Source organism: Eleutherodactylus coqui, chromosome 8 (genome assembly GCF_035609145.1).
Source record: "Eleutherodactylus coqui strain aEleCoq1 chromosome 8, aEleCoq1.hap1, whole genome shotgun sequence".
Lineage (NCBI taxonomy): Eukaryota > Metazoa > Chordata > Amphibia > Anura > Eleutherodactylidae > Eleutherodactylus > Eleutherodactylus coqui.
Window position 1 is genome coordinate 100,779,543 of NC_089844.1, and position 27,326 is coordinate 100,806,868.

Below are 27,326 nucleotides of genomic sequence, written 5' to 3' on the forward strand. Positions count from 1 at the left end.
ACGAGGCCCATATATAATGAAATACTATTTAACAATCTTTGTTAGTTATCAAGATATTGCTTGTTAAATAGCATTTCATTATATATGGGCCACTCTGTGTGTGTGTGTACGTACAGGCCTGGGTTTAGGCAAGGGCAACATGAGCAGCCACCCAGGGGCCCCCACCAAGCAAAGTGAAAAAAAGGGAAAATCCCTTTGAAATATCCAATTCCATAAATTTGTGTAGAAAATAATTCTATGTATTTTTCTAGTTTTAAATCTCCCGTGCAGTAACGTTGCATAGTTAGTTTCAGTGTGATGGTGTATGCCCTATTTCCGAAGACGGTGACATATAGACCTAAAATACCTCATCAGCGGCGTGGGTCGTGATGGTGCACACAACTTAAAATCAAAGAGCTGTAATGGTTGATTTTAAAAGATAAAGAAAGTCTATTAATCCTGGCAGTATTAATTAATTTCAATACTATTATTGTTTAATTGGTTTTAAATAGATAAGGCTTTATACCGATATTCTTAAAAGAAGCAAATCACGTAAAGTTTACTAGCGGTATGTAGCTGGAGTTAGGATTGTGATTCGTGTATCATGAGTGGCAAACAACAATCTAAACAGATCTGAGGGTCGCCACAAAGTTCCTCGCATATATGAAAGTGGTGCTGCGAAATGAAAAAGAAACCAAGAACGTGCCAAGGAACAGGAACAACTTTTACATAAAACTGACCGTATTAGCAACTTTCTTAGTGCAGGAAGCTCGTTGCCCAAGAAACACCTGAGGACAGTGCACAGTCAACTGACTCAGGTCCTGGAGAAACAGAAAAGGATCCAGAATTTTCAGGCAACAAAAAAAATGAAAATGAGGGGAGCCTTGAAGATGAAACTGGTAAACAGCAGAATAAAGTGGATGAGGAGGAGACTGATGACAAGGCTGAGACCGAAAGCACAGATCTAACTAAAACTGAAGCAAATGTATCAGCTCCTCCAGTGGTCCAATACGATGTGGGTTTGTAGCCTTCAGAAAACTGGATTTTTGGGTTCAGGAAATAGACAGACAAAAGCATCAACAGTGTAAAAACTAACTGTTCAACGAGAAATCTTTGAACAACAAGACAGCAGTGCAACCAGAAAATGCACAATGAACATGTTTTACAGAGAAAACCAAGATGGAGAAGTTGTAAGATGGGAATTTTCATGTTTTTCACCGGCAACTGGTCGTGTGTACTGCTACATGTGCAAACTGATGAATCCAAATATAATCCAGTTTAATGGTGATGGATTCTGCGATTGGAAGCATGCAACAAGCCGTTTTCATGAACATGAACAGTGGAAGGAACACGTGGAATCTATGGTGGCATTTACATGAATATCAGCAGAAAAAGGGTGTGTTGACATAGAACATGCCAAGAAAGTTAGAGAAATGGCTAGCTCTTGGAAAGAAATTCTAAAACGCTCAGTCTCTGTCATTACATTTCTATGCGAATGTGGTTTGGCACTCCAGGGTACAGATGAAAAAAATTGGAACCCCTTTAAATGGAAACTATCTTGGAATGTTAGAGCTTCTAACAGAATATGATGAAATTTTACATTTACAAGTCCAGAAGCACGCGAATAGAGGATCCAGACACACCAACTATTTATAGCCAACTATCTGCGATGTACTTGGCGAAATTGCAGGAAATACGTTCAAAATATTACTCCATATCGCTTGATTTATCATCTTCCGATGAAGGGCACATTGACCAGCTAGCATTGGTATTTCGATACATGGAGAACAGGGTGCCAGTAGAACAATTTATACAATTTCTTCCAAATCAAGGTCACTTGGTGGAGGAAATGCTACAAGGATTGACAACATTTTTTAACGAACATAGACTAGATATTAAAGACTGTCGAGGTCAGTCATATGACAATGCAGCAGCCATGAGTAGGAAATTCAATGGTCTTCGAGCAAAGATTAGAGTAGAAAATCCGAAGGCAATCTGGGTACTTCGGGCCACCCACAGCTTAAATCTTGTGGGAAAAGAGGCAGTTGAGTGCTGCCTAGCAGCTGTCTGATGTCTTAGCTTTCTTGAGGAGCTCTAAGTATTTTTCACTGCTTTAGATCGTCGGTTTGAAATATTAACAATAGCGCTTAAGTTGGCCATAAAACGTGAAAGGAAATTTTCTCTACCTCAAAAAATTTCCACAACACAATGGTCTTGTCGGGCTGATGCCACAAAAGCTTCAGCAAAAATCCCCATAAAAAGGCTGAAGTCCGTTGCACTGCGAGTGGCCTGTATGATCAGATGTCTACAGTATGTTGGAGACTGGAATATATGCCACATTCTGGAATGACATTCTTCAAGCTTTCAACAAAACAAATTTGTGCCTACAAAACCCACACCTGAATTTGAAGACTGCTCTATAATCTTTGCAATCCATTGTGCAATCAAAGTGAAACTTCTTTGCCGATTATGAACATCAGGGAGCCCAGTTGTCCAGTACAAATGAGTACCAGCAACCACAACAGCATATAGTAAACATTCGTTTATGACCCCTGGATTGTGGCAGCACTTCTGGGGTTGAACTCTCCACTTCTAATAATTTTAGCATAAACTCCTTCTTGCAAGTCATCGATCAGTTCTCAGTTTTGTTTGAATGGCAACTTTCCACTTACAAGTTAATTTGCTCATGATTCGATTTTTTTGGCAAACTCGACGTCTTTACTCCTGAAGAGATTCGCTCCAAAGCCAAGAAGCTGGTGAGTGATGATCTCGAGAATTACTTGGAAGATGAGCTGACTTAGTTTTCCGAGTTCACAAAAGTTTTTTCTTTAAACTATGACCATAACACCTGTTGCTGAGAAGTTTTTGAATCTGTTACAGGACGATCCGATGCTGATGGAGAAGGTGATATGGACAGATGAGGCAAAATTTCATCTGTCAGGATCATTAACTTTCTTCACTGTATTTATTGGTGCACAGAAAATCCTCAGGACCAGATTGAGCATTATAGCCAAAACCCAAGTGTGATGGTTTGGGGCAGGATGGCTTGTGATGGTTTGATCGTGCCCTTCTTTTTTGACAGAGCGCGTTAAAGGAAAAAACCTACCTGGAACTGTTGCAGCATACTATGTACCTACTTCTTATTGATCGCTACATCATCGACAAACTGTGGTGGCAGCAGGACGGTGTGCTACCACATTATGCCACAGTGATTTGCAAGTGGCTCAACAGCATGTTCCCAGATCGCTGGATCGGACGGAGAGGTAAAGTAGAGTGGCCTCCTCTGTCCCTGGACTTCACAACCTCCGACTTTTTTCTGTGGGGCTATCTGAAAGACAAAGTCTACAGCCACAGAATTGAATCAGCTGAGGAACTGAAGCACCGCATGGTAGAAGAACTCAATGCTGTCCCACCTGAATTTTGCAGAATAGTGTATATGAAATGTTCAGTTATATTTCCAACCCTATCCCTTCTTGTTTTACTTTTTTATGTTATGGCCTTGTAAAAATTGAAAAAAAAAAGTCTTTCACCATCATTCTGCACTCAATACGCCATCATGAAAGAGGGAAAACAGAATGTTAGAAAGCTCTGTACATTTTTTAAGGATGAAAAACAAATATTTTGCATTGACATAAGTATTCACACCCCTTACTGAGTACTTAGTTGAAGCACCTTTGGCAGCGATAGTAGCCTCCAGTGTCCTTGGCTATGATTCCACAAGGCTTGCACACCTGGATTTGGAAATTTTCTGCCATTTTTTTTTGCAGATCCTCCCAAGCTTTGTTAAGTTGGATGAGGACACTCTATGGACAGCCATTTTAGGTCTTTCCAGAGATGTTCGATTGAGTTGTCCCTCCTACGTTGTTTTGGCTGTGTGATTAGGGAAATTATCCTGTTGGAAGGTGAACCTTTTGCCCAGTCTGAGGTCCCATGTACTCTGGATCAGGTTTTCATTAATAATATCTCTGTACTTTGGTCAGGGTTGATGGAAAGCTGAATGGAGCAGTCTCCCTGTCCCAGCCACTAAAAACACCCCCGTAAAATGATACTGCTACCACCATGCTTCACTGTAGGGATGGTATTGGGCAGGTGATGAGCAGCACCTGGTTTCCTCTTGACATAATATGTAGAGTTCCAAATATACTTAGGCCAAAAAGTTCACTCTTTGCTTTATCAGACCAGAGAATCTTGTTTCGAACAGTCTGAGAGTCCTTTAAGTGCTTTTTGGCAAATTCCAGGCAGGCTTTCATGTGTCTTTTACTAAGGAGTTGCTTCTTTCTGACAACTCTGCCATAATGCTTATATTGGTGAAGTACTGCAATGATGGTTGATCTTCTGGAAGTTTCTCCCATCTGTACATAGGATCTTTGGAGCTCAGCCACAGTTGCCATTGGATTCTTCTCCCCCAATTACTTAGTTCAGTGGTTGGCCAGCTGCAGGATGAATCCTGGTTGTTCGAAACATCTTCCATTTATAGAGGCCACTGTGCTCTTGGGAACTTCCACTGCAGCAGAACTTTTTACATAGCTTTCTCCAAATTAATGCCTCTCCACATTCCTGTCTATGGACTCTACAGGCATTTTTTTCCCTCATGGTTTGGTTTTGGTTCTGATATGCAATATGAGGTCTGATTCCTTATGTAGACCTTATATATTAAAATTATGTCCAATCAACTGAATTTACCACAGGTGGATCCCAATTAAGGTGTAGAAACATCTTAAAGATGATCAAGAGTAATCAGCAGCCCAGGAGCTAAATTTCAAGTGTGAAATGTTAGTTTTTAAAACATTTATAAAGATTTCTAACATTCTGTTTTTCCTTTGTCATTACGGGGTATTGAGTGCAGAAAGATGGTGAAAAACTAGGCTTTTTTTGAAATCTGCACAAGGCCGCGACATAACTATAAACATCTATAACATGTCTATAAAGATAGCAGTTAAGACATCACTGGCTGCACAGAGGTCAGGACAAGTCTGATTACAAACCAATCATTTAAAGCACTTTAAGCTTTTGGAATAAAACAAAGGTGAATGACACACAACATTGTTCTTCCTCTTTGCAAGTCACTGGTCAGACCACACATGGAATATTGTATACAGGTTTGGGTACTAAAGAAGGACATATCAGAGGTTGTGCGGGTATAAAGGCGGGCAACTAAAGTAATAAATGGAATAGGTGGACTGCAATACCCAGAGAGATTATCAAAATTGGGGTTATTCAGTTTAGAAAAAAGAGGAGCGACCTAATAACTCTGTATGAATATGTATGTCCAGTTGGTGAAAATATCTCCGTGTTCTGCATCACCATCATGTGATCAGGGGCGGAGCTCAGAGCCCTGGTGACTGATTACATGACGGTGATATCACATGTAACTCACACAGTTACTTATCACTCACAGACAGTTGGTCATTTGTATTTTGACTAGAACTTACTATTATAGTAAAGCAAATTGGAGCACATGAAACCAGCACAGTTAAAAAAAAACCCTGCTCTTCCAATGCCATTCAAATACACAACTATTAACACTATTGAAACATATGGCATATAATATAATATGTTTATTGCTTAGGTACAGAAGCCGACCCTTATAGAATTACTAGTTATTAGTATTATTTATAGTAGCAGTGTTTCTATAAAGTAATATAGTGAATGACATCACCACATGTAACTCACTGAAGGACCTGTGATGATGGTTGAAGTTGATCATGTGATCAGGGGCGGAGCTCAGAGCCCCAGTGAGTCAACTGTTCGCTGAGGTGAAATCATCGCTGGGATGAAGGACCTGTGATGACTGTCATGTGATCAGGGGCGGAGCATGTAACTCACTCATGGACAAGTGTTTGTTAGTACTTTGATACATATGTATATAAGCATTTTATTTACAGTCTTCTGTAGGGAATATTTATTATCCTTTTCACTGTAGACTAAAACATAAATAAGTATACTGTATGTTTTATCACAATTATTTATCAAGACATTTTGTTTAATTTTTAACTTTTACAAAAGTTTAAACAAAAAGTTGCTTTTCTGCAACTCAGTAGAATCCCATCCCTTAGTCATCAAGTAATTTGCATGCTTATAAAAATAAATATAGTTGGTGGCTACAGTACAGTAATGGTTTTATGGTAGACCTGGCTTCACAATAGTCTTTGTGGAAATATAATATCTGGAAATACCTTACTAGCTACTGGAGAAAGAAGTACAGGAATTAAATGAGTCAGAGCTCTAGCCAGGCATCATTTGGTGCTAATCCTATTCCTGTTTTTCAATGCCTACTGTTTTCCTAAAAAGCAAGCATGCTTTTAATAATTATCAGGTAATTTACGTATGACAACCATAGTACCCAACTGAGAGGATGGGAAATATTTATGATATGACCTAGTTTTCATACTATGAAAAGTTACCCAGGAGGCAGCGCAATTATATTGCCGTCTGTAAATCAAACATTATTCAATCTCAGCTGAGCATCAATCCGAAGAATCATATTTACATGTCAAATATGCACAGACAAAAAGCAATCTGTGAAGATTTAATCACTCTTACTTTCATTTCTTATTTATAGAAACAAACTAAAAGTATATGAATGGCAATAGGCAAAAATTTACAATTTTTGGAGTAATCATTTCCATTCAATTCTCACTACATTTCTCAAATGACATATAAGAATTAAAATGCTAAGCTATTCTTACATACATTTATTTGACGGTGGAATAAAAGATATACAGTGAATTTTGAATTCTAATACCTAGAAAACAATTGATTATATCTTCTTTACATGCTTAAATATTTTAATTCTTACTATTTTCCATGAAAAGATCTTGATGAGACTCGGGGTAACCACTCTGCTCAATCTCCACATTGGTTTTCATCATATCAGCACAATATGCATTTGTGTAATTTCCAAAATCCTTCCCAAACATATCATTGCTGCAGTGTTTCTGGGGGAAAGGAAGGATAAATCATTATCTCCCTATTAGTACAGTGTATCCTATATATATGACGATGACTTGGATATGCCCCAAATGCAGGTTCGAAAAGGTTTGTGACACTGAACACAGATTTGTGCTTGTGTACTGTAGAATGCATGGGGATCATTAAGTAACTCTTGATCGGCAGGTGTAGCAAGGATGGTGTTATGTCAGAGGCCACGGTTCACGTGACTGTGCTATTTGTGCACGCTCAATGTCATTTGACGCTGGGTGCTTTTGAGCACCTTCTTCCTGTCACTGCAGAAGTTTCCTGAGGTGCTGCCTGTCGAAAATCCCTCAGTGGGCCCTTCTTTATAACCCTGCTACAACATCTTCTATGGTGCATGGACTGAATGGCTGACAGGGAGGTGTTTCCCTAGATGGCCTATAGTCATAATGGATGTACGATTATATTGGGCCCGCCTCTACAAGAGTGCTGGTTATTCTCCTATCGCTGATATTTAGTGAAACAGCAAACTACTGTCAACTAAGTACTTATTTATACTGTGTTATATACCTTGCTATTTCCTTCTGCTTTTAACCTATTCTCTTTCCCCATCTAGGGTCAGACTAGGCCCTCTAGGTTCCTGACATGAGACCATAAGTTAACACATAATCATGCTATTTTTGATATTATGTGGAGAAGGTAACATGCACAGACCAAGAAGATTTAACATTAAAGGGGTTGTCCCGCGGCAGCAAGTGGGTCTATACACTTCTGTATGGCCATATTAATGCACTTTGTAATGTACATTGTGCATTAATTATGAGCCATACAGAAGTTATCAAAAGTTTTATACTTACCTGCTCCGTTGCTGGCGTCCTCGTCTCCATGGTGCCGACTAATTTTCGGCCTCCGATGGCCAAATTAGCCGCGCTTGCGCAGTCCGGGTCTTCTGCTGTCTTCTATGGGGCCGCTCGTGCAGAATGCCGGCTCCGTGTAGCTCCGCCCGGTCACGTGCCGATTCCAGCCAATCAGGAGGCTGGAATCGGCAATGGACCGCACAGAAGAGCTGCGGTCCACGGAGGGAGCGGACCCCGGCGGCCATCTTCAGCAGGTGAGTATGAAGACGCCGGACCGCCGGGATTCAGGTAAGCACTCTCCGGTGTTCTTTTTTAACCCCTGCATCGGGGTTGTCTCGCGCCGAACGGGGGGGGGGGGGGGGGGTTAAAAAAAAAACCGTTTCGGCGCGGGAAAACCCCTTTAACCCATGCTAAATAAAATTACTGGATTTCCTTAGTAGAGTAAGTTCCAATATATACATGTGTAGTGCCCCAGAGTAATAGGGCCCTTACATAAGTATGAGTGCATTTGTCTTGTGTCTGTATGCTGTCATTGTCTTCTATGTGAGTAAATTTTATGTGTGTTTCATCTCTGCAGCACTGAATGGGTTAATGTCTGGGTTATGGCTGAAAAATTAATCTGTTTGTTAGTCATGTGATCGTGTTATGTATATGTGATTGCAAGGTGTGTGCAAAAGAGTTCTGTTCTGGCCTTGCAAGAGAGAGGAGTGAGGTTCTGCAAGCGAGCCACACAGAGACCTTCGGTTCTGTGCGGGCCAGGATGTTAGAGGCAGAGCGATTGCCTTGTGTGATGTTCGTGTGGGCAAGTGAGCAGCGGGCCCACACAAACGTTACTAGAGATAGGGACTCCCAGACTGAACCCTAACACTCACCTTGCATACCAGCGCACATAACAGATGGAATTGCTATGCAAGTACGAGGTACTGGTTTGTAGATTGGCCAAGTCACTTAAGCCATGAGCCCAGCGATGAAGGGTCCTCGTGTCTCGGTCACTACACTAGCAAGAGAACTGCATGTACAATGGCAAGGCGATCACCTCGATAAAGGCGGCCCCACGCTGGAACCTCAGTCCTGACTATTAGTGAAGGGTTAATACATGAAACCAGACAGACTGGCACACAGGACACAGATCACACAGCAAGCTACACGGATAAGGAAACCAGACAGCAAACATACAGCAAGCTGCAAAGGAAACATGACTGCTCACCAGGGAAACCAAACTATAGAGTGAAGGGATACCAGCTTCCTCTTACAAAAGGCAGATATTTATCTGCAAACAGACCAGTGGTGATTGGCTAGCAGGAGAACACCACACCCAGCCAGCTTAATCATTCCACACCTGTGGGGCTGTGCTGTTAGAATCCTATGTGTTACAACAGATTCCAGCCAGCACAATCCTTACAGTACCTTTCCCTTAAAGAGGGGCCTCTGGGGATGCAGGTGCCTAACACCTTGTGTGTGCTGGGCCCAATCTACCCAGCCCCCTTATACCAGTGACTTAGAAGCAATTATGCAAGAACCCACCATGCAGTGCTGAGTGCCCTTTTCCTAACCATGAGTGTGTACTGGGAGGGAGAGAGGGAGAGAGAGGGAGAGAGAGAGGTAGAGAGAGAGAGAGAGAGAGAGAGAGAGAGAGAAAAGAGGTTTGCTGGGAAGCGGGTCACGCAGATAACTCGACTGCGGATCATCTGGAGCAACCAGAGAGAACTCCCCTGTAACACCACTAGTTTGCCTACACCAGTGTCCTGATGGTGGATGTAATTTGTTCCTTGGACTGTAATTTCCACTTTAAGTAAACCCGAGCTCTACCAACTGTTCCTCGTTTTGGTCTGAAATGTTAACTCTGTGTGTGTGGACTTTTGATTTTCATTTTATGGATTCACCACAGAGGACGGAACGGTGGCGTCACGAGTGACAAAGACTCCAAGGTAAACCACAGATTGGGTTACCTCCAGTGATAGGCCTGCCCTCGGGTCCTTGGACGGGTCCCGTGTCACCCTCAGCGTGGAAGACAGTAGAGCTCCAGGACAAGGCCCAAACTATACCCTGCTGTCTACTAGGCTGAGGGCCCACTCCTTGGATGCTGCACATGTTTAAAGGGATAAATAGGAGTTCAATATCCCAACCTGACATCAATATTAAGAAAATACAATTTAAGTAAAGATCAAAAAGTCAACAAAATAAATTAAAGGGCCAAGTGTATCAGCAATACTACAGAGTTAAAAGGGTTGCTCCATGGTTAAATATTTTTTTTCTGTAAGAACACAAAAAACATAACACGTTTTCAATTGGAAATAAAGTTCCCGCATATAGATATTGCTACTACATACTTGTTACGGTGCCCCCTGTTCTTTTAATGCTCTACCAAAATGTCCACCTCATGTTGTCAGTGGTGGTGAGAAAAAGTTGCTTCCAATGTGGCAATTCTAATTAGCTGATGTGGACAAGAGTAGGAATCACTCCACTTTGTACAAGAGAATCCGGGTGGTGTGACTGAGCTGCTGAGCACATGTGACTACTGCCACTGGATGATATAGGTGGATGTTCTGAGAAGAAATCAAAAGAATAGTGGGCGCACCTAAGCAAGTATGTAGCAGCAATTTCTAGACGCAGGAACAGTTTTTCTAACTATTTCAATTGAAAATACATTATCTTTTTGTTATCTAATACAGCAAATTAATATTTTTTTTGTGGGACAACCTCTTTAAATAAATACAAGGAATGTATGTAAGGCCGGCTGCACACGGCTGTGATGGGCTCCGCCGCGGAATATTCCGCGGCGAAGCCCGTCACGGCGCCCCCCAGAGACCCCATACTTACCAGCGGATCCGGTTTCTGGGTCCCGCATGACGCTTCGGCGTGACGCGCCGCAGCGTCATGTGACACGCCGGCCATGTCACAAGCCACGCCCACAGCGTCACATGACGCGGCCAGCCGCGTCATATGACGCAGCGGCGGTGGGCGGAGAGGCAACTTCATGCTATCTTCCGCTGTGCTACAGCGGAAGATAGCGTGAGCGGACGGCTTCCATTGACTGCAATGTACACGCGGGTGAGGACGGGAGATTTCACGGTGCGGAATTCCGCGATGGTGTCTTCCTGGGACCGGTGTCTTCCTGGGACCCACCCATGCTGTCGGTCCACACGGAGTTGTACCTGCCTGTGTCTACTTATAAAGAACCCCAGTCTGACTGGGGCATGCAGTGTGGGCCGAAGACAACCTGTATTTAATCTGACGTTAGCTCTACTATCCGGGGCACTGCATTGGGACAAACTACAGGAGCAATACAGCGCTAATGAGACGTGCACAGCTACGCTAGCATTGGAGTCCGCTGTAGGCATGCGATTGCTGAGGGTTTGTGCAGAGGCCTATGTCCTGGGTGCAGTGAAAGTCCGCTTCCAGCCTAGGATTGCTGAATCTGTGGGCCGAGGCCTATGCCGTGGGCGCGGTGCAAGTCTGCCATGTTTGGCCGCTCAGATCAATTTTTTGTTCATGTCTTGGGTTTCCTAGGACCCACCTATGCTGTTGGTGCAAACTTAGTTCCCATTGCGGTGTTTGACCTGTCTGGCACAAAGGCACTGACTGACTTGGGTAGGGGGCAGAGCGCTGACAGCTTTCCCCTTGCAGTGTGGATTGAGCTATACGACACCTTGACAGAATGAATACTGTGTGGCACATGGATTCCCCATTGCTATGCCCACGTTTGCAGCTCCTGACGGAGGTGGCACAGGATTGGAGTTCTCATTGCTTCTGTACAGCATTGTGGGCTATCGCCCCGCCCCTTTTAAAGAGGGTCGCTGCCTGGCCCTGCCAACCCTCTGCAGTGTGTGCCTCCAGTTCCTCCTCATGGCTGACGCACTTATAAATAGACATGAGGGTGGTGTGGCTATGAGGCCAGCGTGTGGCATGAGGGCAGCTGAAGGCTGCGCAGGGACACTTTGGTGTGCGCTGTGGACACTGGGTCGTGCGGGGGGGTTGGACAGCATGTAACCCAGAAGAAGTGGCAGCGGAGTGTCATGCAGGCAGTGATTGTGCTTTGTTGGAGGTAGTGTGGTGCTTAGCTAAGGTATGCCTTGCTAATGAGGGTTTTTCAGAAGTAAAAATTGTTGGGGGAGGGGGGGCACTCTTGCCGCTATTGTGGCTTAATAGTGGGACCTGGGAACTTGAGATGCAGCCCAACATGTAGCCCCTCGCCTGCCCTATCTGTTTCTGTGTCGTTCCCATCACTTTCTTGAATTTCCCAGATTTTCACAAATGAAAACCTTAGCGAGCATCGGCGATATACAAAAATGCTCAAGTCGCCCATTGACTTCAATGGGGTTCGTTACTCGAAATGAACCCTCGAGCATCCCTCGAGCATCGCGGGAAGTTCGACTCGAGTAACGAGCACCCGAGCATTTTGGTGCTCGCTCATCTCTAGTCACTTTCCCAAACTCCTGCCACCAGGGTGCCCAGGATGTGATACACTCTGGAAACCAAGGCCATGGGATACACTCAACTATGTCTCATTAGGCTATATAGTTAAATTTTTTATTGTACGCCAGGCCCAGCTGCTAGAACATTTTTTGTGGTAGTGACAAACCCCCTTTAAATTTAAGTTTCTATAGACATATTTCTTTAAAGGGGTTTCCCACTTTAAAAAAAAATTTCAACATTCAACCCCGAGCTCTGTGAATACGATGTCCTGTAAACAAGTTGAGTGCAACAATAGGGGATGTAAAGTTACACAAAAGTATCTAAATGCGCCGTATTTAAACTTGGCGCATCTTCAGACTGCCTGGTTTATGTCTATGCAAAGTATTAGACAAGATTAGTAAATTTGCCCTATTGTGTATAAACGTGTGCATACTGATGAGTAAAAGGTTATAAAGTTATATAATGGGAGAAATAAATAAAAGCTTTACAAACACACTCATCCCCACTTAACCCTTTGCAATCCAATTTTGCATTCAGGGTTTCCTAGGGGGTTTTCTCTTTCTGCCATTATACAATGGCACCACCTGCTGGCTAAAGCCAGTACTGTGGTATTGGACATGCTGGAGAGGCCCCCGACAACAGAGCGGCCAGTAATATACAGTAAGAATACCCTGCTGGACGTCTTCTGACATCCGAAACTGTACAGCCTTCAATCAGAATGTCTTTAAACGTCAGACAGTGGATTGAAAAGGGTTGAAGCTTTCTCTCGTAACTTGGCTTAGCGGGTGTGTTTATCTCAATAGAGAGAGGGGAAAATGTATTGACAAAATCATGCCCGTCTGCTAGCCTGGTGACTCCCAGAAAAAGGCTGCTTTACTTACTACAAGAAAGTGCTTCAAAAGCTTTATGAGGGACACCCCTTTGGTATTCTTATGACATGACCACCTTCCTTACAGCGGTATGATACTGCTGGCTTCTTAATTGGTGTTTTAATTTGGGCTGCAATTAAGAAGTCAACGTTAAGTTTATAAATCCACTGTGGTTCTGTTGGGAGGAGAGAAATCCCATTATATCCTGTGGCCCAAATTGAACCCTTCACTTTTTCTTGAACAAAGCCTAAGTAGTGTACATCTATCATTATACTGGCGCTGCGTAGATGACAACTGGCTGTATACTAATGCCTAATGTTATTTATTTCCCATACATACCATTTTTCCAATAATGAAATACAACAACTGATGGTTCAACGCGTAGCGTATACATCCCTTTTGATTCATTATCTTCCTGCAAGGTGCAGTCACAACACATGGCTCCTTGTTTTTCTTGCTTTAGAAGACATATAAGTGAAAATAATTAAATCGTGTTATGTATTACATCGGATCTTAGACTGCACTTTTAATATATTAACAAAACAGTAAAAAAGCCACAAAGACTGCAAAGAAGAAAATGTTATCTACGTGCTGCATATTTGACAGGACTTAAACATTGGACACAGTGCTCCCTGCTGGTGCAGTTAATGAGCTCACTTTGAAATAAATCTGTTGCAAATTAAGAACTACGCATTCTATTAGTTTCATGGTTATTTTTTCTTCCGCAGCAGCCACTTGTTTTAGTTTATTGCTGTCGCCTTTTCACCTCTATTAAATTTGTTATACTTACAAGAAGATGAAAGAATCAATATGTTTTGTGTTGTTAAACTTTATAGACAATTTAACCCATCAAGTTATTACTGAGCCTTGTCATACCACACAGCTCAAAAAAATTAAGTCAACACTTAAGCTTTGAGCCATTTTCACATTGGCCAGATTTGCTACAGTTTTTCCTTACGGAAAAGCCGCAACATTTACAGCAGCAGCTACAAGGATGCGATTTTCAAAATCTTGTCCACGTGCTGCAGAAACAAATTGCACTAAATCAGGACAGAAATTGATCTGTGGCAAATTTAGATTTGTAGGATGTCAATTTTGACAGCGGACTTGGTGCAGAAAACTTGCTGATTTCTGCCATAGACTTAAATGAAGAAGCTGAAATCCACACCCAAATCCCCAGCAAATCTGCAATAGATTGGTTTATATGCAGAAATAATGCAGAATTTCTGTACACATAATCTATAGCAAATCCGCCTGTGTCAACATGGCCACACAGTATAACCCCAACTCACTTAAAAGGAATTTGTCAGCTCGAACATGCGGTTTAAACTGCAGATATCATGTTATAGAGCAGGAGGAGCTGAGCAGATTGATATATAGTTTTATGGGAAAAGATTCAGAATAACTTTTTTTCATTTAAACCTGTGCTCATTCTGAGCTGAAGAGTCCAGTGGGCGGTCCTATCAGTGATTGACAGTCTTCTCTGTATGTACACTCCTACACAGATCGCTGTCAATCACTGATAGGCCTGCCTCTTGGACTATTAAGCTCAGAAATTGAAGAAGTTTAAATGAATAACATACAAGTTGTACTGAATCTTTCCCCATAAACTATATATCAATCTGCTCAGCTCCTCTTGCTCTGATGCCTGCAGTTTCAACAGCGTGTTTGAGCTGACAAATTCCCTTTAAACTTCAAAGATATAAATCTTACTACGGATAAGAGGAGACTGTGAATCAATTGTACCTGCTTTTGTGAAAATGAAAGTGGCAACAGGTGTGCTGGAGAGGCAACAGCAATACAATCCCCAAAAGGGAATGGAGACAATCACTGACTGATTCTTCTCTAGTGTGTGGTTTTGCTACTATTGGTAGCATGAGGTGGTACCTGCAGCCCAATCAGGTTGTTCAGGTAGTTCTGATCCTGCAGAATGTGTGATTGTTCTCAGTGAGAGAAAACAAGTAATCTTGTAGATATGATACCTTTTAATGGCTAAAAAAAATGCATGCAAGCAAGCTTTTGGGGATATCTCGCCCCCTTCGTCAAGCTATTGAATGAAACTAGTTTGAATGGCACATAATTATAACATACAGATGCAGAGGGGAGGAGAACACATTGCTTCTCCTCCTCTCTGCATCTGTATGTTATAATTGTGTGCCATCCAAACTAGTTTCATTCATTAGCCTGACAAAGGTGGCGAGATATCCCCGAAAGCTTGCTGTAACATCATGCATTTTTGTTAGTCATTAAAAGGTATCATATCTACAAGATTACTTGGTTTCTCTTAGTGTCAATCACACATTGCTCTACAGGCTAACACGGTACCAAACCTTTTGATTCTACAGAATGGCACATTCATAGGTGCCACCACTAGAAGGTTTGCTGTATCTTCCTGCACAGTCTCCAGGGCATGGAGCAAATACTAGAGCATCTTTACATGAAAAGAGCTGCACATAAACATACAAGGGCATCAACTCAACATCAGGACCAGTATCTGCTTCTTTGTGCGAGGAGGAACAGGAGGAGCACTGCCAGAGTCCTACAAAATGACCTCCCGAGACTACAGGTCTGCAAGCTGCTGACTAAACTGTGAGAAACAGACCCCATGAGGGTGGTATGGCCCGATGTAGTCGGAGCTGTACTAACAGCCCAGCAACATTCAGCTTTAATTTGATATTTGCCGGAGAACATCAACGTTGGCAAGTCTGCCATTGGCGCTTTATTTACCTTACAAATAAGAGCAGGTTCATACTAACCATGTGTGACAGACATGAAAGAATCTAGTGATGCCATATTGAAGTTATGCTTCCTACAACATTAGTGTTCCCTTAACTTTTTGCGCAGTGTACTAAATTCTTTACATTGAAGGTACAGCGTTCCCTCAAGTTACAATGGTAACATAGTAATATAGTATGCAAGGCTGAAAAAAGTTAATGTCCATCCTGTTTCCATCCCCCCTTTGTTGATCCCGAGGAAGGCAAAAAAACAAAACAAATGAGGCCGACTACAAATTACTCCATTTGGTGGGAAAAAAATTTGGTTGCAATATTGTCAACTCACAATCGCAGTTCCTGAGCCACTCGAACTACATTGAATGTATAGTAAACGCCAATCTGTGACATAATTGATTGACTAGTAGACCCAGCTGATTAAATGTATTTTACTAGTAATAGGCCTGTGTTTGGCACCGCCAATCAGCACATACTTTTGTGGGTATACAGGGCCAAGCAGCAAGTATAGTACTGCTGATTGGATGTCTAGTAGTACCTTTCTATGCTGCATGTACTGTATTGCTTTCTATATTTTTTGCATATCTCAATATTAACTCATTGGTATTCCAGATATGGCATTGCTCTTGTCCATAGACTGTGTCTACTATTGCTTCTCAGTCCCATTCGCTTAAACACAAACACAGATATCTAGAGATGAGCGAGCGTACTCGGAAAAGCACTATTCGCTCGAGTAATTTGCTTTATCCGAGTATCGCTGTGCTCGGGTCTGAAGATTCGGGTGCCGGCACGGAGCGGGGAGCTGCAGGGGAGAGCGGGGAGGAACGGAGGTAAGATCTTTCTCTCCCTCTCTCCCGCCCGCTCTCCCCTGGTCCCTGCTGCGACTCACCTGTCAGCCGCAGCGGCACCCGAATCTTCAGGGACGAGCACAGCGATACTCGGATAAAGCAAATTACTCGAGCGAGTAGTGCTTTTCCTAGTACGCTCGCTCATCTCTACAGATATCAAATATCATAGCATATGGATTAGAGAGGTGTCGTGTATCAACAAATGTAAAGAAGCTACAGCATTACATTAAAGAGGTATTCCCATCTAAGCACTTCCTGGCTGAGATGAGAAACTTGCAGCTGGTTTCCGGAACACCTTACCAGGTTTTTAGGAAACAGCCAAGAGTGGCAGCACTTTTTCTGTAACTCCCATTGAAGTGAACAAGAGTTACGGAAACAATGAAGTACAGAATTCTACGATGTTTGCTTAAAGGGGTTGTCCCGCGATAGCAAGTGGGGTTATGCACTTCTGTATGGCCATATTAATGCACTGTAATATACATCGTTCATTAAATATTGGCCATACAGAAGTTATACACTTACCCCCTCCGGTGCTGGCTTCCCCGTCTCCATGGCGCCGACCAAAGCCGCCTTCTCCCTGGATTAGACGCGCTTGCGCTGAAGGGGCCGCTCCGGCGTGCTCGCGCCGCACAGGTCTTCTGCGCACCCATACAGCGCCAGCGCGTCTAATCCAGGGAGAAGGCGGCTTTGGTCGGCGCCATGGAGACGGGGACGCCAGCACTGGAGGGGGTAAGTGTATAACTTCTCTATGGCTCATATTTAATGCACGATGTATATTACAAAGTGCATTAATATGGCCATACAGAAGTACTTAACCCCACTTGCTATCACGGGACAACCCCTTTAACTCCCATATTATGCGAACAGTGTAGCGAACGGCACTGTTTCCGCAACAGTCATTCACTTCAATAGGAGTTTCTAAAACTGTGTAAGGCTGCCATGCTTGGCTTTTTCCGTAACACCTGTCAAGGTGGTCGGGAAAACAGCCATGAGGTTCTCATCTTAACCAGGATGTGCTGAGATAGGGTAACCCCTTTAAGCACTGTGTCCCATCTGCCCTCATGAGGAGTTGAAGTTCAACTGGTCCAATCTGCCATCAATGTCTCATATTGATATTACTTTTATGCTTCTTTGTCCGCTTATGGACATATGGACAAGACTGACCACATACATACAACATTGTACCCCCACCTTTCATTCAAAAACACTTACTTGAAGAAAGGACAGTACCACTCATAGCACCACTCACAATCCCTATGTTTCTGTACTGTGAAGCTGTAGGTGTTCTGTGTTGCCATATGTGTCCCTGTAAGGGACCATATCACAGAGATATCCTCCTTAATATGTCATCATAACGAGAATACCAGGATATTTTTCTGTCATTTTTCAATTCAACAGAAAAACGTCTGTATTGCTCTGTACAAAATTGGAGGCATGCACAGGTAGGGTAGGACATCATATATTTATTAGTACTATGTTACTGCTTCAAAAAACTCTGAGCTTGTAAGCAACTATTTATCTCTTATGCAACATAGGTTGGATCGATTTCTGGACAAATTTGTACAACTTGAGTAAAAGGCTGACAACAAAAATAATTATTGCATTTACAGCCTTTATAGACCTTCATACATGTAAGTTAATTTAAAATATGCACCAAACTGCTTACTTACATACTTCCCAAAAGAGAGATAATACATTCATTACTACTTTCTCCAGTTAAGCACAAAGACTCATTAGCCAACGGTCCTCTATAGGCTAGTCCTGGGTTCGTCTGGTTCCAAGAGGTAGTGGGAGTCCAAAATTGGCCTTTCAAAAGATCATGAAAGTCTGAAAAATTAAAAAATATAGTTGATTTTTTTTTGCCTATAGAAAGGTGCAAAATAGACTTTTTAATCATTATAGCTATCTTCTCCATAACCAAAATGTTAATGGTTATGTAAAACCTGCTAACTTTATATATTTTATCCTAATAAATATGACATTTGTAATTTCAAATCTCCAGTTTTCCCCTATTCAATACAAGGTAATAATCAGGATCCATAACCAGCATAACTCAATGAATAGTTGCAATTTAAAATGTTAGCTTGCATTATTTCAAATGTAAAATGCTAAGCTGAATTTTTGTAGCTGTCTCAGAATTCATGCACATGGTAGAGCTGTAGGATACTGTTAGTGAAATGAATATGACTCCATGTTCTATCCTATGCATAGCCATTTTGTGAACAAGTGGTCATCTTCTGTACCTCTTTTCACTGTTTTCTTTCTTGAGGATTTCTGGATATTAACTAGTTATTCAAAAAGCCTTCAGTGAATGGCTAAGGCTAGAGCTCCAGAAGATAGCTATGCGACATTTAGACTGGCCAGCAGGTCAAACTGACATGTTCCTAGCTTTTCACATATGTTCCTAAACATTCTCTCTAAACAACTTATTGTTTAGATTTGCTGTACTCTAGTGTTCCAAGAAGTTAATGATGTATGATTATTTCTACGCATGCGTGCGTTTACCTGGCATTTTGGATGTTAAATTCCTTATCTTGCATATTCATATTGTGTTTATGCTTCATTAAAGGGGTTGTCTTGCGAAATCAAGTGGGGTTATATCAAGTGGAGAAGACCCATCTGCGCAAGCGCGTCTAAAAAAGCAAGAAGACACCGAAATTAGACGGAACCATGGCGACGGGGACGCTAGCAACGGAGCAGGTAAGTGAATAACTTCTGTATGGCTCATATTTAATGCACGATGTATATTACAAAGTGCATTAATATGGCCATACAGAAGTGTATAACCCCACTTGCTTTCGCGAGACAACCCCTTTAACCAATGGTAATAAATAAATGAATTATAATAATAGATTTGAATTATTGTAATTGAAGCATGTGCCCCTATAAAAACTACTGCCTGTCAATCAATAAACAGATAACTTTGATCATGGTAAGTGTTGTTGTGGTAAGAGTTATTCTCAGCTACACTCTAACTAAAAATTTGGATCCCAGAAGCATATTGTATAGCAAATAGTTTTCTTTGCACTAACAATATGCTACAATATGCTACAGAGTGTTCCCCCAATATATACAGTACCTACCAGAGAGTGCACACAGAAACTCAACATGGTATCAATTTCACAAGTTGACAGAAGCTGTCTGGAGGGATGTTGCGCGATGCAATCTGGATAACCACCCATAGTTCCAGATTATTTGTAGGTGCAGGATCTTGGTTGTGAATGAACCTCTCAACCACATCCCATAAATGCTAAGGCTACACCATTTATAGGAACTCTCCAGAATGCTCCTTACAACTTGCGCCCAATTGTATGGTACATTATTCTGCTGGAATATCCCATTCTGCTGGAATATGCCATTTTAGGGGTACGTGATATCTATAAAGGGCTGCAAATGGTCAACGTTATGGGCATCAGTCAATGACATGTTTAGGTGGATCAGTGGATCCAACACATGCCATGAGTACATACCCCAATCTAGTATGGAATCACCACCAGCCTGGGATTGATGGCTTTGTGGGGTCTGCACCACACACAAACCCTACCATCAGCCAGAAACAATTGGTACCACGACTAATCGGATCATGCCACATATTGCCAATCCTCTTAGCAATCGAATAAGTAATCTGATGAGCCCAGGTGAGGTGCTGTGTGTTGGGGTCATGGTGTTAACACAGGCATTCTGGTGGGTCTTCTGCTCCCATATCCCATGGAAGCTAAAGAATACTGCACTGACATTTGAGATATGCATGTAGGGCCTCCTGCACTAAATGTGGACGTGATTCCTGCCAGAATCACTTGTCTGTTTGCATAGACAATTCTAGCCAGATGTCATCGGTCTCAATCAGTAAGCACCCATAGACAGCCACAGAGCTGTCCATTGCGGCTGGTAATGCCTTTAATGGTGTTTTCCCGAAATATTAAATGCCTGCAAAACTTCAGAAATGTCCCATCCATCTGGTGCCCACTATTATGCCTCATTTGAATTCCAATTTAGGTCACCTTGCCATGAGAATGCTGACTGATATGCAACTTCACTCACAAGTTAACACAACTTAGAGTTCACATAGCATCTTGGGGGTTCTGTGACAGCTACTGGGACAGCGCTGTGATGGAATACCTGGGTGGAAACAAAAAAGGACCCAGTCAGTTCTATTGTGAAAAAGGACACCTCTTTGGTGTCCATATTACAAGGTTCCTATTTGTTACAGCTATATTTGAAATACAGAATAGCGCAGTCAACTACGTTATTCTGTACTACAAATATAACAGACACAAACAGAATCTTGTACTATGGATATCAGTGAGGTGTGTGCTTCACAGTAGAAGTGAACGGCCACGTTTGTTTCCAGCTGGTGGTTCCATTATATTCCCGTTCTGAGCCCCCGAGTGTAGTCACATGCCATGTACAATAATGCTATGTGAACACTCCCTTATACAGGTGTGGGTGTTCCCAAGCTGTCACCTGTGTAACAACACTTCATAATCAAATTACATATTGCTATCCTGTGACTTTTGGCATGTCAGTATATATATATGCTTGCCGAAGAGTGTCCCACACAGCACAATGATATTACTATATTGCTTCTAGGGAAAATAGCACCACAAAATGGAATGTCTCAATAGAACATGGCACAATTTTTTTTCCTGTTGGAGCATATGGAATTCGGCAAAAAAAAAAAATCTCTGCACGCCTACTTATCAAACTGGAAGCGTAAAGACGTTCAGTTGGGCCAATCAGAAGAGTATAGGTGTCATATTATGGCTCCATGCAACTTGGAAGTTGTATAGAACCATAAGGGTGCGGGCAGACGAGCGTAGGCGTATTTACGTTCGCACGTGCGCAGCGTATAATCGCCCGAGAGAACGTTTTTCACCGATCACGACCAGAGCTAGAAAGCGTATTTTAGTTTGTTCCTACTTTTCAAACGGTCTTTTCGGCCATCGAATATGCGTTGGCGCGTATTTCGGTCGCATATGTTCCGTTTTTTTTCGGGTTGCCGTTTTTACGCGCCGTAAAATCGCCCATGTGAACGAATACATTCGAAACCATTGCCTCAGATGGTCACGTTTATACGTTTGGTCGCAAAAACGCGCCGTTTATGCGCTCGTCTGCCCGCACCCTAATACTGTATGCTTGTGTGCCTAAGCCCTAAAGTAATAATAATCTTTATTAGTATAGCGCCAACTTATTCCGCATCGCTTGTGTTGCAAACTCTCATTTACTGTCTTTTCCAATTTTGAACCTTTGCATGAAAGCACTAAGCAAGTGGAGAACAAGTAGCTTGCCCATAGTAAAGGCTTTCTTTTTGCCTCCTGATGAGATTTGACCCCTTATTAAAGGAAGATTTTGAAGTCCTAATGCATTTAACAGAACAGATGGCCTTGCACCGACTGAGCGTCCACACCTGTGCAGGCTTTCATTAGTCAGGCTTCAGAGCATATCAGATGGATATTTGTATCCTATCCTACTGAACAGTGAAATAGAAAAATATCATTACGCTTATCAGTGAGAAAATAGCTTTTAATCAATCTATGAAATATCGGCCAAGATTCAGAATGTACAAAAAGTACTTTTTTAAATGTGAAATGCTATCAGCATGTTATATAAGCAACAGGATATCAAGTACACATGTTTCAGCTATAGAACACCTAGACTCATTTATAGAAGAGTTGTCTTACCTTCAAAGTATTCCAGATCACTTTGCTTTAAAAAGTAAGTTGTGTTATTAATTACTTCAATTAATACTTTCTTCACCTGTTTCATGGCTTTGTAAGCATATAGATCTTTCTTAGGATCAAATCTTTCAAGTGTGCCTTTAATCTGCCCTACAACACAAGAAAAATAAGGACCGGCAAATTATTACGGAAAGTTCATAATTACAATTAAAAGGAATTGAAATGTGTATGATTACATCCGCTAAGTATCTTATTAATGGCTACTTATCTTCCTATAGCTTTCTGAAGAGTTACTTGCTGTCTGATGCAATCCTATAACATTGCTTCTATTAAACACTCTGAAATAAAATAACAGTTCATTTGTCTTCTACTTTTATAAAAACTTTAAAAAAGCTCCAATAGTTAATCCTTGTCTATGTAGAGCTTACCTGATTTTTATTTCAATCATTTTTTATTGAACTTTTTCGATAAACATTAAACAGTAGTACATTATACTGATCTGCAGTTACCCTTTTATCTAAACATAGCCACGCTGATTCTCTCGTGTCATAAATCGTGGTTTTTCCCTGCAGAATACATTTATTTTGTAAAACAAAAAACTAAAAAATAATCAATTGAGAAAGAAAAAATAAATAAATAAATTAAAAAAAAATACAACTTTATGATGCGTTAATACAAGGCACATGTCTGACTAGAGGGGTGGCAGGTAGGGGAGGGGGGATGTTGGGGTAAGGGGTCGGGGGGGGTGTAGTTCTTGCTTGTAGGCTTATTAGGCTCTCAGGGGTCCCTAAGGGTCTAAAGTACCTGTATATAACCAGTTTTCAAAAGATTTAGATGCTCTCATGGCAATCCACGGGCTCCAAAGATCATAGGACCTTTTGCGGTCTTTTTCCTCCTCTGCTCCCTCCATTTCGTATCTCATAAGAGTATTAAATTTTTCTGTCCATATAACCTTTGTGGGTGGGACCGTGGAACGCCATAGGCCCGGGACAGACATCCTGACCGCTAGGATGGCCAATCTCAGGAGTTCGGTTTTGATCTTTGCCATGGACCCCGGGAGCATTAGTAGTAGGGCCATTTTTGGTGTAAAGGACACTGTCGACCTGGTCATGTTATTGTAGAGGAGCTCTACACTTTTCCATAGTTCAGCTACTAGTGGGCATTCCCACCAGATATGCAGCATAGTTCCTATGCTATTCTGGCATCTCCAACATGTATCAGGAACTTGTGCGTCCATTTGGTGCAGTTTCGACGGTGTCCTGTACCATCGTGATAAAATTTTGAAATTTTGCTCCTGTATTCTGCCGAATTTGGTACTCTTATGACACATAAGGTAGGCCCTCTTCCAGTCTATACTGGTGAACGTTACTCCCATTTCCCTTTCCCTTTGTGCCACGTAGCTGGGCGGGTCGTCCTCTGTCCCACGGGCCACCAACATTCTGTATATCAGCGAGATCCCGTGGTCCACGGATGATGATGTCATGCATGCAGTTTCAAACTGGGTTAGCGGTATGCTGCCACTTCCCCTGGGCGTCAGGGACTCCACATACCCCCTCACCTGGAAATATTTCAACCATGCCCCTGGTGGGGGTCTGGTTTCTCCATAGAAGTCTCTCAGGGGTTTCACTCCTGACTGTGTGATTACGTCTCTCACTCGTGGTATCGGGGTGTTAGGTAGGGACAGGACCGGGCCCCCTCCTCCAAAAGCCTGGAACAGGGGGTTGGCTGTCAGTGGGGTCAATGGTCCCGGGACAGAGATCAAACCCAATTTCTGGGCAAATGTGCCCCAGACGCTGAGCACTTCCCTTACTTGCGGTGAAAGGGTAGTTATCTCCTTCACATATTGTCTCGGAATCCATGGGGCCCCCTAAACCGCCGTAGATGTAGTGTTGTGTTCTAATTCTACCCATAACTTTGCATTCTTGTCTCTCAGGAGTGATAGCACATAGTTGCTCACGCTCGCCCTATAATACAGGGTGAAATCTGGGAGTCCCAGTCCTCCCTGTTCCTTGGGGCGTGTGAGAAGCGCATATCTAAGCCGGGGTCTACGACCCCTCCAGACAAAATTGGTTATTACCATGCGCAAGTCAAGCAGGAATCGTCTATTGAGGTGGATAGGTAGTGTCTGACACAGGTAAATGAATTTTGGTAGGGTGTCCATTTTTACAGCATTTATTCTACCTGTCCAGGATATGTAAAGTGGGCTCCACTTTTCTAGGTCCCCTTTAAGTTTGGCAAGGAAGGGTTGGAAATTTAAATCAAAGATCTGGTCCGGGTTTGCGGGGAGTTGGACTCCGAGGTATTTTATAGATGTGGGTTTCCACTTAAACGGGAAAGTCTCTTCTAGATCCAGGGCTTCTCTCTGGGGGATCGTTACATTTAATATCTCTGACTTTTGTAGATTTACTTTGAAATTGCTTATCCGCCCGTACTTTGCGAATTCATTCATCACTACCGGGAGGCCTATTCTGGGGTTTGACACGAACAGAAGGAGGTCGTCCGCAAACAATGCCATTTTATGTTCAGAGGTACCATCATGTATGCCTCTAATTGATATATTACTTCGAATGGCATTAGCTAATGACTCCATGGACAAGATATATAGCAAAGGCGACAGCGGGCAGCCTTGTCTAGTGCCATTATGGATCATTATAGGTTCTGAAAGGGCTCCATTTATTTTGATCTTGGCTGAGGGGCCATTGTACAGAGCCATGATCCATCCTCTTGTCCTCTGCCTGAGGCCTACTTGTCGTAGGGTCCCCTCCAGGTATCTCCATCTGACCCTGTCAAAAGCCTTTTCTGCGTCTACCGAAAGCAGACACAGTGGTTTATTTTGTGCTCTAGCCAGGTTGATCAGGGACATAGATTTAATGGTGTTGTCCCTGGCTTCTCTACCAGGGACAAAGCCCACTTGTTCTTTGTGAATCAGGCCCGGTATATGCTTGCCAAGCCTATTAGCAATCAGCTTAGCGAACATTTTGACGTCGATGTTTATCAGTGATATTGGCCTGAAATTGGAACAGTGCGTTGGATCCTTACCCGGTTTTGGGACTACTGCTATGTGCGCTTGAAGGGCTTGGGGGGGGGGAAGGGATTTTCCCTGGACACCTCGTTAAATGTTTGTACTAGGAGGGGGGATAGTTCGTCTTTGAACTGTTTGTAAAAATGTGCCGAGTAGCCGTCTGGGCCTCGGCTCTTCCCTATTTTTAACTCACCAATGCATTCTAAGACTTCTTCCTGAGTAAAGTCCTGATCTAGGTTTTCTGCTATTTCCTCCTCTAATGGACCTGGTCCGAATTCTTTTAGGTACTCCTCTTCTTCCTTATTGTTGGTCTCGTTTAGTTTCTGGTCCTTTTCTATATTGTAAAGTCCGTCATAGTAGCTGTGGAATTCGTCAAGTATATCCCTTGTTGAGAAAGCTAAGTCCCCTCTGGCTTTGTGAAGTTTTGCAACGAATGTCTGAGGTATTCGTGGGTGTAGGGATTGCGCTAACTTTCTACCGCATTTGTCCCCGTGTTCGAAGTCGATTCCTCGCATCCTATCTCTATAGGCTAAAGCTTTCTGGTCTAGGATTACCCTGATTCGTTGCCGTAGAGATGATATCTCTGCCTGCAACCCGCTATTTGGCGCTTTTTTATTTGCTAATTCTTGCTTCTGGAGGTTTGCCAATAAGTCTCCCAGCTCACGCGCTCTCTTTTTTAAGTCTTGCCCCATGCGAAATTAATGTGCCTCTCACAACGCATTTGAGCGCTTCCCAATTCAACGGGGCCCGGGTTTCATCGTCCTGGTGGTCTATTATGTAGTTTGCTATGGTGGTTTTAATTTCTTGTATACACAGGGGATCCTTTAGAAGGTTATCATTTAACCTCCAATTTTTTTGTCTTGTGTCTCCTTGCGTGTCTGCAAATTCTGCGTATACTGGTGTGTGGTCAGACCATATCAGGGGTCCTATGGAGCTGGACGGCTGGGTGTCCAATAACGAGTGAGAGACCCACACGTAGTCTAATCTGCTATAGCTGTTATGTGCAGATGAGTGGTATGTGTAGTCCCTTTCCCCTGGATGCATGACCCTCCATAAGTCAACCAGACGCATCCCTCCCAATTCCTTGAGAAGGGCGCGTGTGGCGGCCCGTGAAACAGAGGACTTACCTGAGGAAGTATCATGTTCTGGGTTGAATGCGAGGTTGAAGTCTCCTCCCAGTATAATGGTTGAGCCCTCTGCGAACCTTGCTAGCTTCTCCAATGTGGTCAGTCCAAATGATGTCTGTCCCTGATTTGGGAAATAAACATTGGCAAAAGAGATTATTTTACCTAACACCTCTGCTTTAATAAACAGGAAGCGTCCCTCTGGGTCACGTAGTATGCCAAGGGGCTGAACTTATAAAGAATTATGGAAGGCGATAGAGACGCCTCCTGCTTTGCGATTGGGGTCGGGGCTGTGGTACCAAGCAGGGAACCTTGTAGTGGAGCATGTCGGGATCTCACCCGCTTTGAAGTGTGTCTCCTGGAGCAGAAGGACTTTGATTCCTTTCCTCTGCATGTGGAATAGGATTTGACCTCTTTTGGATGGTATGTTCAGCCCCTTGGCGTTGTAGGTACAGATTTTTAAGCTAGCCATGATGTTTCCCACAGAGACGCTGCCCTGCCTTCATATGTACCTGACCCGACCAGCAAGTTGGGGTAGGGTTGGGAGAGTCTGAGGGAATGGGGATGGGGAGCGGGATGGGGAGGTGTCAGAGCATGCAGTTTTCCTTTTGTTTTTTGTGCCGTAGAGAGCACCATCAATACACATAAGAAAAAAAACAGTTAACCGTACTAAAAAAGAAAAAAGAAAGACAAATACAAAACACCAACAATCCCCAAAACAGGAGGGGATAAAAACTTAAGTAGAAACCAATATATGCCGTGAAGGGCAGGGTTCTGCTGCCCGTCAAACTGGACTTCGGGGAACACACTATATCTTTTAGTGCAGCTCCGGGCTGCGTAATCTATGTGGGAAGCGGAGAGGCCAAAAACAGAGGTCTTCCCCCGACTT

General features: G+C 42.8%; 1 protein-coding gene across 5 annotated transcripts in view; it reads right to left on the reverse strand.

Moving 5' to 3' along the window:
• C8H16orf89 (chromosome 8 C16orf89 homolog) overlaps positions 1-27,326 on the reverse strand; it is a 67,226-nt gene that overhangs the window by 24,752 nt on the left and 15,148 nt on the right. For all 5 annotated transcript variants that reach the window (XR_010786398.1, XM_066576143.1, XM_066576142.1 and 2 more), the window contains exons 2-5: positions 22,295-22,441; positions 18,284-18,440; positions 13,376-13,493; positions 6,779-6,917 (exon numbers count right to left, since the gene is read on the reverse strand). Coding sequence is in view for 4 of the 5 variants with exons in the window: in XM_066576143.1 (XP_066432240.1) it covers positions 6,779-6,917; positions 13,376-13,493; positions 18,284-18,440; positions 22,295-22,441 (561 nt within the window). In the remaining variant the exon portion in view is untranslated. The remainder of the gene's footprint in view (positions 1-6,778; positions 6,918-13,375; positions 13,494-18,283; positions 18,441-22,294; positions 22,442-27,326) is intronic.